The sequence below is a fragment of the Cyprinus carpio genome, chromosome B1, assembly GCF_018340385.1.
Source record: "Cyprinus carpio isolate SPL01 chromosome B1, ASM1834038v1, whole genome shotgun sequence".
Taxonomy (NCBI): Eukaryota; Metazoa; Chordata; class Actinopteri; order Cypriniformes; family Cyprinidae; genus Cyprinus; species Cyprinus carpio.
In genome coordinates this window covers 20,909,337-20,928,210 of record NC_056597.1, presented here as the reverse complement: position 1 = coordinate 20,928,210, position 18,874 = coordinate 20,909,337, and the positions used below count along the sequence as shown (strand labels likewise).

The 18,874-nt window shown below is 36.1% G+C and overlaps 1 protein-coding gene across 4 annotated transcripts in view; it reads right to left on the bottom strand.

Annotated features, from left to right (window-relative positions):
- The window catches only part of LOC109112447 (partitioning defective 3 homolog B-like), a 142,768-nt gene that overhangs the window by 8,386 nt on the left and 115,508 nt on the right, over window positions 1-18,874 (bottom strand). For all 4 annotated transcript variants that reach the window (XM_042716992.1, XM_042716995.1, XM_042716993.1 and 1 more), the window contains 2 exons: window positions 14,091-14,199; window positions 2,208-2,278 (listed from right to left, as the gene is read on the bottom strand). In XM_042716992.1, the coding sequence (XP_042572926.1) occupies window positions 2,208-2,278; window positions 14,091-14,199 (180 nt within the window). The remainder of the gene's footprint in view (window positions 1-2,207; window positions 2,279-14,090; window positions 14,200-18,874) is intronic.

The window sequence follows — 18,874 nt, the reverse complement described above, 5'->3', positions numbered from 1 at the left end:
TCATACATACACACGCAGGGAGAGCAAGAGAGCGAGACGGCGCACAGGGAAATATATGCTAATGTAACGGAGCACAGTCATTTGAAAGGAAAAGGGCCTGAATGAGCACCCTGAGGGAACCACAGCACAAAGTTCAACCCTGAAAAATGTATTTCATTTCATTTAAATAGTCCGCTCTTATGAATACATCGGGGCTTCGGGGAGGCACCGCTGCTTCGGGGAGAGCTGGGAGCCGCAGGAGGGCTGAGGTGGGAGTTTATTTTTGGCTAAAAAATATCAAAACAAGATGTGGAGCCTGAGAAAAGTACAAATAAATGATTTCATATGCAAAGGAAAACTTTGTTCAACTCGCTCTGATGTCTCAATTGTAGGTGTTTTACAGGTCTAAGTTCTTGAAAATATGCTTTGGTGTGGATTTGGGTGGATTTTGAAAGGACTGAAAGCTCCAAATCTAGATAAATTATATGATAAAGTCTAAGTAGATTATTACCATTTATGTCATATCCACTCTCAAGATCCATGATTTAACTATGGTCCATTCGAAACGAAACGAAACGAAACGAAACAAAACGAAACAAAAAACAAAACCATGGTAAATGTCCATACAAAAATGGTACCTTTATTTTGTATTCCTTAGCATTTAGGTTCACAAGATCTCAAAATGCAGTTTTAACGCACTTTAAGTAACTTTCTTCAGAAAATTCTCCTCAAAGTCCACCACAAAAAGAAACCTTAATTAAGAAAACAGTTTATGCTAATGCTTCTTTCTTGTGATTAGCAACATCATTAGGAAATATTTATTTATTTTTGCATTTGAAATTTATTTTGGACATATCTGGTGCTGACAGAATCTAAGAAGATATTTTGCAGAATATTGGTGTTTAAACAACATAGGATCCCACAAAATTTCTTATTGTATGAACAAAAAACTATTTTCAAAACATCTGATGATGACAGAATTTGTGTTCTTGGGTAAGAAAAAATCATTTAAAAAACATAACTAAACGCTGCTTTGTTGTTCCTCAACTACTGTTATGTTGTTCGTTTTAGTGGACATATCCATGAATTGCAAGATATCAATCATGATCTATATAATAATCAGAGTGCTATAAGATACAAATTTGGCTTTAGCTGCCCTTTAATGTGGACCAAAACCATTTTTCTTACACTAGCTATGTTTCCATCCAAAGATGCAAATTTAACCTATGCGCAAAACTGAAATATCGCATAAAACATTGGCGAATAAAGCACCCCTTCCATCCAACAATCAAAGAGAACAAAATCGTCACTTCCTGATAAACTGGCACTAAATATATTTAAGAAAACTAGGAGAAGCCACTGAATATAATAGTTTGCATATGTAATAAATTACTTGCGCTTCAGAGCAGACGTAACACAATAAATGCGGTCATTGCTTTTAGAGGTGGATGCCTGCTGTTTGGGAGCGCAGTCATGTAAGACAGTAATTATACAGAAATACTTTGATGACAGACTTTCCTCAGGCATTTCAGAACGACCAAAACAACATATAGATGCTGTGAACGAGATCGGTCCACTGGTTAGTCAAGTTATCCTGCAAAGTCACATGACTTTTTCAATGCACATGGTGGAATTTTTTTTCCCGGTAAATGTGTTTCCATTGTAGTTTATGCGCATTTTTTCTTATTGGATAAAAAGTTTATCCTACTCAGTTGTGCGTATACATTTTTTATGCACATTTTTAGAATTTAAGCTCATACTGGCATTTCCATCCAGCGTTTTTTTTAGGCGATAATCCAAAATGCACATAAAAATAGGTGGATGGAAACATAGCTACTGTGAGCTACCAATATTCGGAAGGCCACAGTTGAGCCATGTCATATCTGTGTATGTTCCTGAAGGAGAATGATTGAAGCACTTAAGAACCCGGGATGTGAGCCAGGATAGCATTCCCAGCTTCCTCTTTGAATTCCGGTCCTCTGGGAGCAGATCAGGTGAATATTCCGGGATGAGAAAAGCACTCGGAAGGCAACCACTCAAGATTTAATTAGGGGGCTGAAAGAGGATTAGACTGAGCGTGTGTGTGAAGGAAGGGAAGTCCCCTCCACCTTCCCCAGTCTTGTTTTGTTGACTCTCCATATCCAGCAGTGCCACATATGTCCAGCATATGGTACAAGAACATGCAAACCTAAGCACAAGAGAAAATACACACGCAAACGCAGGCTTACCTGGGCACGGTGGCGTACAGTCGATCGGAGTCATTGTATCTGGGAACCATTCGTGGATCAGGCCCTCTGATCTGTGAAGCACATAGAAATAGAATTAGATTGTCACAATCTTCTAATGTGACATTTAGATGTGGTTTTAAAGGTGAAGAGTGTAATTTCTGTACACTACCAACAGCACATGGAAGAAAGCATTGGTGACTATGAAACCTTTGCATTATGAAAACCATGTTTATACTTAATTTGTCTCTGTTTTTAATGTCAAAATGTGAAGAGACACACATACAGGATGTGCACATACACAACCATTCAAAGGTTTGGGATCAGTAAGATTTTTTTATTGATTTTAAAAAGAAGTCTCTTGATCTAAGAGGCAACAAAATATGATTATTATTACTATAAATATTTTGTATAATAACATATTTATAATGTATTTTAAAAGGTAATTTATTCCTGTGATGGCAAAGCTGAATTCCAGCATCATTACTCTATTACTCCATCATTACTCTACTACAAATCATTATCAATGTTCAAAGCAGTTGTGCTGCTTAATTATTATTATTATTTTTTTTTTTCTGGATTCTTTGGCAAACAGAAAGTTCAAAAGAAAAGCATTTATTTAAAATAAAATCTTGTAACATTTTAAATGTTTTTACTGTCACCTTTGATCAATGGAATGTTTTATTGCTGAATAAAAGTATCAATTTCTTAAAAAAAAAAAATACAAAATTTACTGACCCCAAATTTCTGAGCAGCAGCATTCATGAAGAGTGAAATCAAAAGGATTTTGCTTAACATGTTTATGACTTGGAAAAAAAAAAGTTCAAGATGTTTAATCCTAACACAACTTGGCCAAATTTTAAACCAGTACTTTGACTAGTCACGGTGTCTCATAAGAGCATACACTACAATGTGGGTCTTTTGCTTAAAACTCAAACTCAGACTTAAGACAACAAAAGGCGGTAAGCTTGAGAGTTGTAGTGTGCACTGAATCTAGAATATATAATGAAGATGCAGTAGATCAATTCACATCATATCTGTATGACGACTATAAATCAAGGAGAACAAGAGCGGGAGAAAAGAGTAAACAAGAGAGACAAATGATGCAGCTCGACTGATTTAGTGAAGAAAAGAGGTCAGTGTCTTCAGAGAAAGTTTTCAGCATGACCATTTTCCTCACCCTCTAGATGTAATAAGATCCCCCCTCCAAAACAGTTATACTTAATATATGCAGGATTCATGAATTATATAACTACCCCATTTAATACTATAATTACCGTCAGTATGAGCTATTAACTTCAAGTTAGCACGACCCTCAAAGTGCAGAACACAGACAGGCAATGACAAACATGTTACTTGATTTTTAATGCATTTTTTGCCTCTGCAAACATGAAGGCAAATTGGATGCATTATTTTCCCATTACATCTCCTATGGTTTTGTTATGAGTACAATGAATAATTAAAGCTTACGCGACTATTCCAAGACTTTGCGAGCTTGTGTAAGAGAAATAACTTGCGTTAGATACACATGGCAGGGTTTAACAGTAGTCTCATATGACCGCAGTGGGATTGTGGGAGTGCTGCGTGTGGCAGCTCCTGACAGATGAAGGTTAGAGGCATTATGTAAAGAAGGGCAGCTCATTTCTGGGGACTATGAGAGGAAAATGGTGGCATTTGTCTCAATGAGGCATTTATAAGTGCACGTCCTCCCGCGTGTAATGGCGGCCCAGAGCACTACCCTGCATGCTAAGTGTGATCTTTAAACACAAAGGTGTCTCGCAGGGATCGAATGTCACCGAGAGTAAGAGAGAGAGATGATGAGGCGCACGCGGCGTAAAGGTCACATTTAGAGAAGCGAGAGATGATTGTGGGAATGATAGACCGCTGTGCACGCCAAATGATCAGAACGATATACAATTCCTCGCTTTCCTCTGGTCCTTTCATTCTTTATTCCGTCTATTCTGGACGTACAGGTGATCAGTCATGCCTATTGTCACAGATGGAAATATTCATTCTATCGCTTCTCTCTCTCCAACTTTTCTTTCTTCACAGATCAGATCTCACTATTGGGAGCAAAGACCCAAGGTTTCAATGTAGAGGTCAACCTATATTTAAAATATCTGATAATAACACATCTGATGTAAAACACATTTGAATCAAATGTGCGTATTCTTTAAGCAATAAAATTACTGGATGTTTAAACGCTAACTTGTTGCTTCCATATAGGGCCGGTTTTTACAAAACACCAGAGACTTCAGCGATTTTTGGATCCTCCACATTACCCACATGTTTCTCTTCAGTGCCCACAGATGTTATCTCGGGCACAGGCGATTGATCTTCAGCGGGTAATTAGCATTTTAGGAAGAAAGGACAAGACGTGGGCTTGCTGCCAGACGCTTGACTCCAATTGAGAGAGAGAATTTGAAACTTTGCCATGGCAGGCTTGGTGGTCTGGGCGAGTTTTACCCTGTGGGGTCAAAAAGGATCAACAAAACCCGCTCAACCCTGCTAAACCTCACCAAAGGGGGGTCACTGGGGCACCATGGCAACCAGGCTGCCAAAAACCAGTTGAGTCTTTGCGGTGCTGTTATCAGATCAAAACGGCTGCGTGGACGGATGAAGGACTCGTGCTTTGCTCTGAATGCTGAGAAGCTGAGAAACGTGCATGTTACGCGACGAACTCGACTGAGACGGCAAACACTCGCCACAACAAACGTGTAAACGTTTACAAATAGGCATACGCCAATCATGCGTACAGATGCAGAGAGATTAGACGCATGTGTTTGCGGAGTTTGATTAAACACAGAGAAGTACAGCATGAAGGACAAGGTCACCTGGAGCTCACTGGGACTTTTTATACTTAAAAAACAAAAAATATAAGATGCTTGGCAATAAACATTTACGTTACACATAGTAATTAAATAATACACAAATTATAAAATGGCAAAAAACATTGTATCCATACATTTAAATATTTCGATATACTGTATATACACACCACCTTTAAAAAAAATAAGATTCGTTTTTTTTTATATTTTTAAAAGTAGTAACTTATGCTCACCATTTTTTGTGTTTCTTTCTTGTTTTTAGAGTTAATGTTGTAATGTTTTGGGTTATTATTATTTTTTAATGTATTTTTTTTGTATTTGAATATATTCTAAAATGTAATTTATTTCTGTGATGCAAAGCTGAATTTTCAGCATCATTACTCCATAAGCTGATTTGCTGCTCAACAAACATTTCTGGCTTTACATGTCCGTTTAAACAATTTAATGCATCCTTGCAGAATAAAATTGCCATTTCCAAAACTTTTTTTTTTTTTTTTTTTGGGTAGGAAGGGTGCTGTATTATACGTATGTTGTCCGTGTAATGGACAAACGCACATTCCACGCAAACCTGGCAGGTTTACCACTAACTTGACGGGAGCCAATTTGAAGTCCTCAGTAACTTTTGTTCTTTATCATAACTTTTTGGTAATGAGATTCCATTGATTTGGGCTCAGAGTCAAACTCTATTCCAGAGGGAAATGGCAGTCTGGATTGAAGTTTTGTGGTTGGACTCAAGCTTATCACACTTCTCAACAAACACAAACTGTGCTCAGTGTTTGCCATGTGAAACTCAAGCTGTGAGTAATGTCCCCAAACCTCTGCTGTGCTTCATCACTTCAGCTGAGTGTGTGTGTGTGTGTGTGTGTGTGTGTGTGTGTGTGTGTGTGTGTGTGTGTGTGTAGCAGAAACTTCACCAGACACACTTCTTTTATACACCACGGCCGTGAAAGCAAGTTAAACAGCCTGGCACTTCATTAAAAAATAAGAGCACATTTTCTCAAATATAAAAACTACAGCTTCTTCCTCCAGCTCGTTGAAGTTGAATTGCATTATGGTTGTGAACAGGATGCAGAAATTGCCATTTGAAAATAAGGAAGTGGAATAAAAATTTGAAATGAAATTCAAAGAAACTAGAAATAAGAGTAGTTTTTAACTAGCATAAAACGTCTTTAAGTTTAAGATTCAGTCCTTTAAAAACAAACAGATCTGTTTAAAATGTTACCAATAACGTTTTAAGTTTTTTTTACATTAAATCTATGTATTTTTTTATTTATATTTAATAGATTAACTTTCAGTTTATTAAAAAAAACTGTAATTCAGTAAATTCTACTGATAATTCCAATTCAGTTTCATGTGTTTAAAGACAATTCACATAAATTAATTTAACTGCTATCAAGCTATTTTTTTTTTTTTTAGGTTTTTTTTTTTAGTTTTAAAAGTCTTGGAGTTGTATAGTCCTTACAGAGAGATAGACCTGTTTAAAATTTCACCAAGACACATTTACTTAAATGTATATATTTCTTTATATTTAGTAAATGTACTTTCAATTTACATAAACAAGATCACTTCATTTCCCAGAATACCATTACCTACAGAATTTCTCCAAACTGCAATTCAGTAATTAAAAAAAAAAAAAAAAATTCCTGTGTTAAAAAAGTTCTCTAAACATACTGTGAAGCTGCTTGAAGGTTGCAGGTTTTCATGACTCCCGATTTAGCAAGTGTTTATTTAAACAAATCATCTACTGAACACAATATCTTAGTTTAGTTTGGTTTAGGTAAGGCTCATTTAGTTGGCAAAGCTTTGGTTCACATCACTGTTTAAAGTCACTGCAAGGTAGACGGGTTACTTTTGTCAAAGTTTCCACAAAGCCATCACCATACTCCACTTCAGCACTAAAACAAACACGTCTTAAACACGCCGTGATCCTATCGCTTGTTGATTCTCTCCCTAGAGTCTCCATGGCGTGGTGTGTGTGGTATTCTGATCTTTGATGTAGTGCTGTCATGGCCCAATGCCCTCTAACGTGCCCTGAGAAGCCATGGTTGTGCCGCTCAGACGGCCCAGGCTTGTTAGCAGCAGATGGTGAAACCATTTTGAGAGGGTAATTTAGACACAAGGCTGTAGGAGGCTGGTCATGACCTCCTCATGTATCGAGCTCAACTCAGTGCAAGAGAGCTGCTTTTGCCATCTAGCACTCAAGTGATGTGCGACCCACAGTATCTATGACATACATGTGAAATGTGACTGGATATGACACGAATAGGCTAGTCATTCATCAATGTCAACAACTACGTTTCTTCGATTGTAACGCTAAACATTATATAGAACAATAATTCCATACAAAGCCAAACAGTAGTGGTGCTTCTGAATGAATCGGTTGAGTGATTCAATGACTCAGTCACTTGCTTAGGGTGGTTGCTAGTGTGTGAATACAGTATGTGGCAGCTAAGGCATTCTGCGTGATTTCTAGGGTGTTGTAGATGGTTGCTAGGAAGTACTGTGTGGTCGTTGGTGTACTTTACATGGGCATTACAAGGTGGTTGTTAATTGGTAGCTTCTAGGATGTTGATAGGGTGCTGTAGATGGTTGCTAGGATGTTCTATGTGGTTGCTATAATGTTCTGGGTGTTGTTTGGATACTCTGAGGGATTGCTAGGGCATCAATAGGTGGTTGAAGGGTTGTTAATAGTCAAAGTTTAGGGTGTTGCAGATGTTGCTAGAATGTTCTAAGTGGTTGTTAGGTTGTGTTAGATGGTTGCTAGGACATTAATGGGTGGTTGATGGGTTGTTCATAGGTGGTTTCTAGGGTGCTGATAGGTGGGTTTTAAGGTGTTCTAGATGGTTGCCAGAATATTCTGTGTGGTTGCTAGATGGGATATTTTTGGATATTCTGGGTGATTGCTATGGCATTAATAGGTGGCTGCTATGGTGCTTCTAGAGTGTTGATAGGTGGTTGTTAGAGTGTTGCTAGAATGTTCTGAGTGGTTGTTAGTGTGTGTTACATGGTTACGAAGGCATTAATGGGTGGTTGATGGGTTGTTCATAGGTGGTTTTTAGGATGTTCTGGATTGGTTGTTTGGATATTCTGGGTGATTGCTAGGGCATTAATAAGTGGTTGCTAGTGTGTTTTGGTGGTTGCTTCATTCCTGAATGATTCTGAGTTTTTGAGTAAATCTGTTGTGTGGTTCAATGAATTCGTTCCAAAACGAATCTGTATTTTAGAATGAATAGTGATTAATTGAACCAGTTCTTGAGTGAGTCAGTGTTTTCGAATGAATCAGGTGAGTGATTCAATGACTCATAAAAACATTGCTTGCTTTATTTCTGAATGGCTCCGTGTTTTTGCGCAAATAGGTTGAGTGATTCAGTGACTCGCTCTTAAAGACTTGTTTCATTCCTGAATGATTCAGTGTATTTGAACAATCAGTTAAATGAATGAGTAGTGAGTCACTTGTCGACACCTACAGGTTTAACAATATAAACTGCAGAAAGATTCATGGTAAAATCTCACCACTAATACACAGACTGACAGTGAAATGTCTGACTGTATAAAAAGAAATAAGTAGAAAATGTTAGGGAAGTCAAAACCGTATTAAAGCTTTGTATGTATGAATCACATTTGCTGCTTACTCCTAAACTGCCATAACCCTCCACCAAAGAGCAAAACATTTTTAAGTCCCTATAAAGAATCAGGGACACGGTTATTATTCTGTCCTTGCTCATTTCTCCCCTGAGGTCTCTCGATGGCTCCCTCCCACCGTTCTTTCCTTTTTGTTTTAGTGGTTTCATTCAGATTCCCGACCACCGTTTCCTGTTCTCAAACAAAGGCTACGGCTCTGTGATATGAGTTGGCCTTCCTGCAACACTCGTGTTCGACCTTCTGGTGAAGATGTGACCTGCTTGCTAGAGCAAAGATGAGTCAAGGCCTGTTGTTCCCTGTCCATCCCTGCCTTTCTCGCTTTCCTTCACTCTTAATTTATCTCAGTGAGCTCATGTTGATATGTTTTGACATGCCAAGCACCTGGTTTAAGGATTTGGGATTATTTGTGGGTTCTGTGGAGAGCCACCTAGTCGCTGTCACTCAATCTTTTACACTTGGCCGTCACGGCTGCCCATCAAGCAGACGCGTGCGTTTGGAGATGCAGATGCTGGCTTAATTAGACCTGACAGGGCCAGGATGCTCGTCTCAAGCTGTTCTGTTGCGAGGAAGAGAGGATAACAATCAGAATGACAACCGTCTTAATTTTCCATCTTCCCGCTCTCTCTCCTTCTGTCTCTTTTCTTTAGTTCTCTGCATCTGTCCTATTTCCTCTCTGTCATTGCAAGCTGCTTTTCACATTTCGCTCTGGATCTGCTGGTCTCGCGTCAATTTAAAAGTATTAGCATGACTTTTAAAAATAGAGATGTGCAATGTATCTACAATACAGCCTAAGCATTGGAGAAGTGTGTAATTTTTTGTATGTTGAAACTTTCCCAACTTTCCAACTTCATCTCCCAAGTATAGGTCCGGAAAAAAGTGAAATGTCAAAATAAACCCTAAAGGATCAACACAAAAGGACATAGGTTGCAACCAAGACATTAACCTGAATTCCTGATCATTTTTAGGAGTAACAGCATACCTCCTCTCAACAAGTCACACAATCTTCTGTTCACAGCACAGACATTTAGGGGTTTGTTCAAATCAACAACCCTTAATATGAGCAGTAGTAACAGTGATGCTCGCACTAATAATGAATTAATAATTATTCCTGGTATTGGTCAAAAATTCTCTACTGGTTCAGCCCTTTTGTGCGAGTATGAGATCATAGATGAGTTGAGACACACACACACACACACACACACACCAGTCTGTAATCCAATTAAATTCTTCTGTTGTTAATGAATCATACCCCACAGTCCCTGCTGTGTTTGCGTGTGTGTGTGTGCGGCTACGCCACATGCTAGTCCTTATGTTGGCCTGAACGTCCTTCTCCATTTCTTCTGTTATTCTGACAGCAACCATTCGTCTTTCTTCTATTCATTTCACATATTCATTCATCTATTTCTGAGTAAACTGCCACTTCTCAATGAATAAATGACTTAATGCCCTTATGCTAGGGCTGCTCCTCTACAGTCACCATTAAAAGCGGCTCCAAGATAAATCACGACATTACAATTGCAAAATAGTATGACCAAATCGACAGAGATGAAGGTACTGGACTGGGTATTTAATTTCGATTCAACGAAGCATTGCAAATAAAAATAAAAAAACAATGGTTCAATAGAAAACTATCAATTTATAGCCATAGATTATATGTATACACACTTCAATTCAAAATTTAGGGTTTGGTAAGACTGTACGTTTTTGAAAGTATTGTATGGACCAAGGCTGCATTTATTTTATTAAAAAAATACAGTAAAAACAATAATATTCTCAAAATATAATTACAATTTAAAATTATATTTTTTCATGATCCCAAACATTTAATTCAAATTCTAAAATGTCAAAATAATCTATGTTACAAAGCATTTTAAAAGCGTATGAAGACTAATTTGATTATGACATTTGCAATGCTTCATGAAAGTGGATGATTTTCTATGGAAAAAGCCGAATGGTATTTTTTGACCATTCATCAATATAAATAGGACAAAGTCGGATTAGACTTTAATTAAATAGGTTTAACGGCGGCCATAAATATAGTTTAGATTGGTCTGAATAAGAGTATATTTACATAGCCTAACATTATGCATACGGACTTGTAATGAAAAGTTATTTCAATAAAATTTAAAAACTGAATTTCAAAAGGAATGCAATACTATCTACTACTAAAACTCTGATTAATCATTACACCGTTAATTAGAACACGTGATGTCAATTTGCTTCAGTGCATTAAAACTGCATGCACTAATTTTGCAAAACCATCAAAATCAACTCTAACCTATAACCATTTAACAAAAACAAAAGTGTTCCATGCAAGGAAGATCAGACACTGGATACGTCACTTTCCTTCCAGCACCAGAGCTTCTATTTTTCAAGCAGTCGTTCCTGGAAAGTCTCAATGAAGTTGGCTTTTTTAGCAGATGTGTGTAATCATATAAACTATAATTGTAAACTTTGCTGAGCCCTGGACACAACCTTCAATCTCTGGAAAATGAAGTGCTGGACATCTGGGTGGACGGGAGCGTGGCTCCGGGCGCTGTAATGACAGAGTTCAGGGATCCGATAAGTGCTTCTGAAAAAAAGCCTTGGTTCCAATTTAGATTGAGTTTTTGTTTTAAAGTGGCCCAGAAGAGAACGACTGACTGTCACCCTTGCCATTTTCAAACCTTGTGATTTCTAGGATGGATTTGTGCGTAACTGTACAATTTTCTCATTTTGGTGGTTCTGTCTTTCTGTTTCCCCTTCTTTTCCTACTGTTTCAGCAGGTTTTTATTCATATTTTATTGTCTTTCATCCATAATAAATCTCATGTCTCGCACAGTAACGTTTTCATAACATCATGTTGGATGACCCATTTGTCTTTTATTATTTTTTTAAGCAAGGTGCAAAAAGAGTGCAAAAACTGTTAAAAGGTAGCAAGCAAGTAGAACAAGTGTTTTTGATACTATTTTAACACAAAAAAGTATAGTTCACCCAGAAATAAACATTTGTCAGCATTTACATTGCTGCTCCAAACCTGTATGACTTTCTTTCTTCTGACAAATACAAAAGAAGATATTTTAAAAGACACTGGGCAATATTGGACCCCATTAACTTACGAAAAAAGCCCCTCATATTAATATTCAGTTAGTTGAATTGCAACTAAATGAAAAACACAAGTTTACTGTAAGTACTAAAATTCGTAAAATAAAATAAATATAGGTATACAGAAATATAAAAAAAGTGAAAAGAATGTAACAACAAAAAATTAATTCAAATAAAAATATAAAAGGAAAGAAAATAAAAAAAGATTAATTAATACTATAATAGAATAGTATATAAATAATATTAAAATAAAACTGGTTTGGAGTGACATGAGGGTGAATGATGACAATTGGGTAAATTATCGCTTTTAAGGGAACAGTTAAATATAGTTGAACTATTCTTTTCAATATGATTATCATGATTCGTCTTTAAAAAAGAATAAATAATAATTAGGTGTGCAATTGTCTATTGTTTTGATTTCATTACTCTAGTTAAATTAACATCTCTATAGCTATTGCTGTGGAAAGGTAAATCATCTTTGTGGCCTGTCTTATATTTATGGCTGGAAAGAGACTGCTAATGAAACTCTCATGCCTGAGCATCATCAGCATGACAGATTCCCATAATGCAGTGGGAGGAGGCCACCAAACGAGACAAACGCGGGGATCAGACGGCGAGATGTGCATATCTTGCTTCCTTAATGATACAAAGAGTTATTTATTAATAGTGTTTTAGTTATTTATTAAGCGAGACGTGTCTGGGAGTTTCTACTGATAAACAGCCCTTGATTTACACATTAAGACCAAGATGATACTGAGACGTGCTGTTGTCATATGGATATAAAAACATGACGGGATGCTAGGAGGATTATTGCAGCTGAATTGGCATGTGTGCCCAGCAGTGCGGCGTGTAGGTGCAGGATGTCGAGGGACGGGTCAGATCACTTAAAGCTCTGGGCGACACACACACACCCACACAAACTACTACCTAGAGAACATGCTAACTACACAACATCAGGATCTAAAAATACATCTGGGTTCATGCAGAGCATACCACAAATATAGCAAACCTTCAATTTCACAGCAAAACTACTCCAAAAAAGACACAAAGGGGCTGAAATAGAAAGGTGGGGATATATGGAAATAAGTAGTTGTAGTTTGCAGGGCAGAGCAAAAGAGAAACTGACATGATTAAAGGGTGAAAGAGCAACTCAAAGTTGAGTTTGAAGTTCTCAAAGTTGCCAAGGAATTCACAGACGCACACAATTACAACACAATAATGTCTGAAAGTGCACTTTTAAAAGTGGCACTTAAAGTACAAAACTGGAATTGACAATTTATTTTCTAAAAAAAGACTGAAGTGAAAAATAAAAAGGAGGATCATAATAAAATTAAAAAGATTTGTTTGTTTCCAGCAAAACACACACACACACACACACACACACATATATATATATAAAATACAATATAAAACTGTATACTGTATGTAACAAAAAATAAAATGGAATATAAAGTTGTATATAAATACCCTTTAAAGAAATACATACATTCATATAATATATATATATATCTATATATATATATATATATATATATATATACCCACACACACACACACACATATATATATATATATATATATATATATAAAATAGAATATAAAATTGTATATTGTATGTAACAGACCATAAAATAGAATATAAATTTGTATATAAATAACCTTTAAAGAAATACAAACATTTATTTAGTAGTAGGGACTACAGTAGGGACTAGTTAGTTTGGAACCAAATGTTGTTTTTTAGATTAAAAAAAAATACCAAAAATTTAAGAAAAACGTTAGTTTGATCATACGTACACTTCCAGTAATAGCGCTGAATGCATTAACAAATGTAGTCGAAAATAAATAAATAAATAAATAAAAAGTATATGGAATGGTATTGTTTACCCATCTTGCTGTAGAAAGGGTGCAAGTGATATCACTTCCTGTATGTGGAAATTTTATAGGATGTTCCATTTTGTATTAAAACAAAACAATACGGTAGCTCACAAAATATGGCATTAGGTTTGTAGTATTAAAAGATCACATTATAATAATTATTGCAGTGAGCAGGAAAACAGTGCTGTGCAGTGAGCAGATCCCTGCTGAGTCTGAGCAGATGAACAGATTAGTCTGAGTACTTTAGATCTGGCCCGAAACACAGCGCGAGATGAACCCCGATAATCTGAGCTCTGAATCAGTGCCTGAGAAAGCAGCCAGAACTCAGTCTGTCACTTCCTGTCTGACAGAAGAGAAAGAAAGAAAGAAAGAAAGAAAGAAAGAAAGAAAGAAAGAAAGAAAGAAAGATAGAAAGAAAGAAAGAAAGAAAGAAAACAAGACAGCATGCAGTACTCACTCGTGAAGGGTCGTACTCCGGTCGTCTTCGGGCGCTCAGGTCATCGTAGGATGGAGCCGGTCTCACCTGCTGAAGCTGATTCCTGATTTGCTGCAATCGCTCTTCATTACTGCAACACACAGACAGAGAAACAACACAGATAAAACACTCTGGAAAACATCCTCACCAGTGACCTTACACAAACTGTAATCAGGGTTATTACAGTTAACTAAAACTAAAATCATAAAAAACAAAAAAAACTTTTTTGTAACTTAAATAATGAAATAAAATAAATTATGAAAACATAAACGTATTCAGTGACATTCAGCAACATTTCTCATTTTCATTTATTAAATTTAATAGCAAATATAAGTCACCACAGCATAAACCGTATTCATTTATCCTACGTAAATCTGTCTCATCTTTTAAAAAGTGTTTTGTTTGAAGAGTGTTTAATATGCAACTCAGTTTGTCAGATTTCTAAATCAAATGCAGCTAAAATAAACTGCACTTGATGTAAAATTCAGTGCATTGAATTATCCATCTGTAAGCTCCATAAACACACATGTAACCTAAGGGCATGTATTGATTCAGAGCAGAACTAGCATTATAAAATCAACTTTTAAACAGCTTCAACTTTTACTTCAACTGAATAGTACAGCACCACTTAACCATACAGAGAGAGAGAGAAAAAATCTCTACCAATCAAATTTGCTCTCCACAGCACCATTAACACAAATTTACATATACTTAGAATATGTAACTACATGTACAATAAAATAAACGAATGTGAATATTAATATTTAAATTGCACATGTAATCCTATATATATGTAATGACATATTCAGTTATAATTATATGTGCAGTTAAGTAATTAAATACATTTAATTACATATGCAATTAAATTAAGTTTATTAGTCATAATAACTAAAACTAAATAAATCTGAACATTTGCATTGACCAGGAAGTGTTATAATAAACGACCAAAAAACACACAGCTGTACCAAAAGAACATTATACTGATCTTACATAAATTACAAATGTATAACTTTCTAGAAACTTCTTCCACAGATGTTGGCAACTTCAAAATAATTGAAAATACTAGAGGCAGCGATCTCTGGCACTCCAGCAGCTGGCGGAGGACAAGCGGAGCAGGAACAGCATCCATTATCTAATCCCACAGAACGCAATTAGAGCTGCCATTCTGATTGAGAGTCCACATGACCCTCTGAATGAGAAACACCATCAATGTTTAATTAGCTCCCGTTGAGCATGTATGCATCATATTCATATTAGTTACAGGACTGGAGCCGACCTGGAGTGCTTTAGAGGGACTGGCTGAAGGAACACAGGGAAACAGAATACAGTGCAAAAAATACCACACATTTACATGGATGGTTAAACACACATAAAAGAGAGAGCGGCTGAAGAGCGGCTGTCATCGCCAGTTCATTTAGTGTATTATGATAGCGAGCAAAGCCGGAGATATTACCTTTCCCTCTCTGAGACAAACAGAGCAATCTGAGATCATCATCACAGACCGGGGCCGTTTCCTGCTGTGATTTACCCGTTTATGTTACATCTGAGTAAAGCTAATTAGTGCTCGTGTTGAGCAACAGAATGCAGTGCTAACTACAGTCAAGTCATGAATGTGAGAGATGTTTGCTGTCCCATTTTGTCTAAATCACTCACAAGGTTTCGTACCCCCTTCATACCAAATTCGAAAACAAATTTAATTTTATTTTATATGTCATTTTATGTCATTTCATTGTAATTATTTTTTATATAATTTTATTTCTTAATTTAATTTCACTTGACTTTACTTTATAGTATTAATTTAATTTAATTTCTATATATGTGAGTGCCTGGATGTGGATTTTCTTTTTCTGCAACAGGATCCACCTACCACTTTTACTTTACTTTTTTTTCTCACTTTTTTATATTTTATTTAAATATCTTATTTAAAATATATGTATGTTAAATATATTATGAAACATGTATTTAAAATATTTATTTATAAAAAATAAATAAAATATTGTTTCAATTGATATATTAAATATTCTGCAGAGATAATGTTATTTTATTTCATAATCATTTTTTTTTTAAATATTGTTCAGATATCAAAACCATTTTGGTGAAGCAAATGGTTTGTAAATATTAAATTAATAATTAAATATATTTATTGACATTTATAATTACATTACAATTAGGTATGCAGTTAATTCATTTAATTTATTGCATATATTCAGTTATAATTACATGTGCAATTCAATTAATAATTAAATACATTTGATGACACTGAGTTATAATGAAATATGTAATATATTAAATTTGATTAATTATAATAAATAAACAAACTGTAAATATTGTACACTTCTCTTTTCACATTATTTTTCAAATTGGACTTTGTAATAAAAGTTATAATAAAACATATTCATGATTGGGTAAGCCACGTTAGAAGGCTTTGTACAATAGACAATAAAATGTTGGATGCTGCGTCAATAGTTTTGGTCGAACAAACTATTTGCGAATAACCTATACTTTATACCTAATTTATACTTTTTCTTTTTTTGGATAAGACATGTTTTTCATGTAAAATAGCAGATAAACTGACACATCGATCGAATTTTGTATCAACATGTTAATTTGCCAAATTGCTTGGCGTTTGTAAACAACTTTTTATTGAACATTTACATCTTTTATAAAACAAAAATATACACAGACATATATATTTCTTGTCTCTCAGACAAGGAATGCTGGTCTTGGACCAGTTTTCACTAACTAACGAATATGATAATGTAGACGGGGAAATTAATCCACAATCTGACGGTGAAGCTGTCAACACAAGCGGCCAAATAATCCATGAATGAATAGATATTGACACACAGGTAATGCCAGAAACTGTGACGCACTTCTCTCTGCTTCCCGTTCATTTCATCTCTATAGCTCTATCTTATTTCTGCAGGACGTGCTGTATAATGAGATCTGACAACAGGCTGCCATCTTCTCCAGCTGGATGCCACCACACAGGCCTGCAATCAGAAATGACAGCCTTTTCTAAACACACCTGCCACTGAGGTCTTAATGAATATGTCCGCAATCTTGCTCTGTCTTGATAGGGCTGTCAGAGATGCGTGTGGCCACAAGACCACCACAGGAAATGCTCTTGGAAATGAGACACAAAGCTTTTCATTCATTCCTTTGATTGACTGGATACACATCTTGAAAATATAGTTGGAGTGTCGGGATTATGGTTAAAATATTGTCATACTTTAGTTGTCCCCTTACACCATTTTAGGCCATAATCATTTTCCATGTAGGAATTATGATGTTGTGGGTGAAACTCTAGTTACTATGGTAGAAGAAATGCTGAAATTGGACAGTATTCTAACCCTTTTTTGTGAGGGTTGCGCCTTACTTCCTGACCCCTGATTTCACAGGAAGATGTAGATATACAAGCAAAATGGCTACAGATCCATCTTAACAGTGTTTACTGCTCCAACAGTGATGGAGAACAACGCAGAAGTGGAGGAAAGGCGTTAAGAAACAGCAGTTTCTTCAAAGAATTAGAGTTGGCCACAGTACACGGCCGGTGGGCCATTAGTTCGATTAAGCCCATTCCTCAGTGCTGGATGCTGTCCAAATATCTGGAGCCGGGTCCAGCTTTGTTGGCTGCCACTGACTGTGTGTCAGCATTTCTGCTGAAAAACGGCCTTGCGGCGCTCAAACTCTCCTAAACAAGGAAAGCGAGGCTCTATTTTCCATGTTTGATCAGCACTAACATTTATTAGTCACATCTATTATGCACAAAATGCCAGCAAGAACAAAGGGCTGTTAGGAGCAGTCAGGCGACACGCGAGAGAGAGAATGGTAATTAAGTACCCTGCTAAAGTAGATGAGACATCAGCACTTGGAGAACACGAGACAGTGAGATGAGGAGGGGGGCTACGCGGATCTGTCTGGCTGTTACTTTGTGCTTAATTGACCGTCTCTTTCCCGCTATCTTTCTCTCTTATTTGCTCTCTGACATGAAAACCAAGACTAGTGCGCACACACACTCGACCCATGTTTTCTAATGTATTATTAATGTAGAAACTTACAATTTTCTGTAAAGCTGCTTTGCAACGATATGTATCGTGAAAAGCGCTATATAAATAAACTTGAATTGAATTAGAAAAAAAAAAATATATATCGTTAAGCTATTTAACTAATAAATTTTTTTTTTTTGATTAACATCCTGTAATGATTGCCAGTAGTAACATTATTTGTAGGAACTATGGTTTTGTGGTGGGAACTTTGGTTTACCATATTATCTATGCTCATAAACGTCATGTGTTCAAAATTTAACATGCTGAAAATCATTCAGTTTATGGTATTAAAAAAAGAAAAGAAAGAAAAGGAACAAAAAAAATAAAAAATTACAACTGATTTCCCCAAACATTATGAAAATGAATGTTTCTTTTATGTTATGATGTATAGGAGAAAGCCCTTACAAAAAGTTTCATGGCAATCATATTTTTCTGCCTAAATACCAAAGTTACAGCAGTTCATATCATAATACGTCTGTGATCTAGTAGGTTTTAGTCACCAGTTTCTTCAAAAAAAGAAACTCTCTTACATGGTTTGAATCATTTCTCAGGATTTTTACAGTAGTACTACTATAGTTACTAGCTATAGTATTTTGTCTGAAACTTTGGTTCCCGTGGTGTATTTTTGTACGGAACAAACAGCAAATGAAGAAGGTATCCGAGTGTATTTCTCAGAGTGGGTCTGTGTGCTTGTGTGTGTGTGATAGGATTACAGCT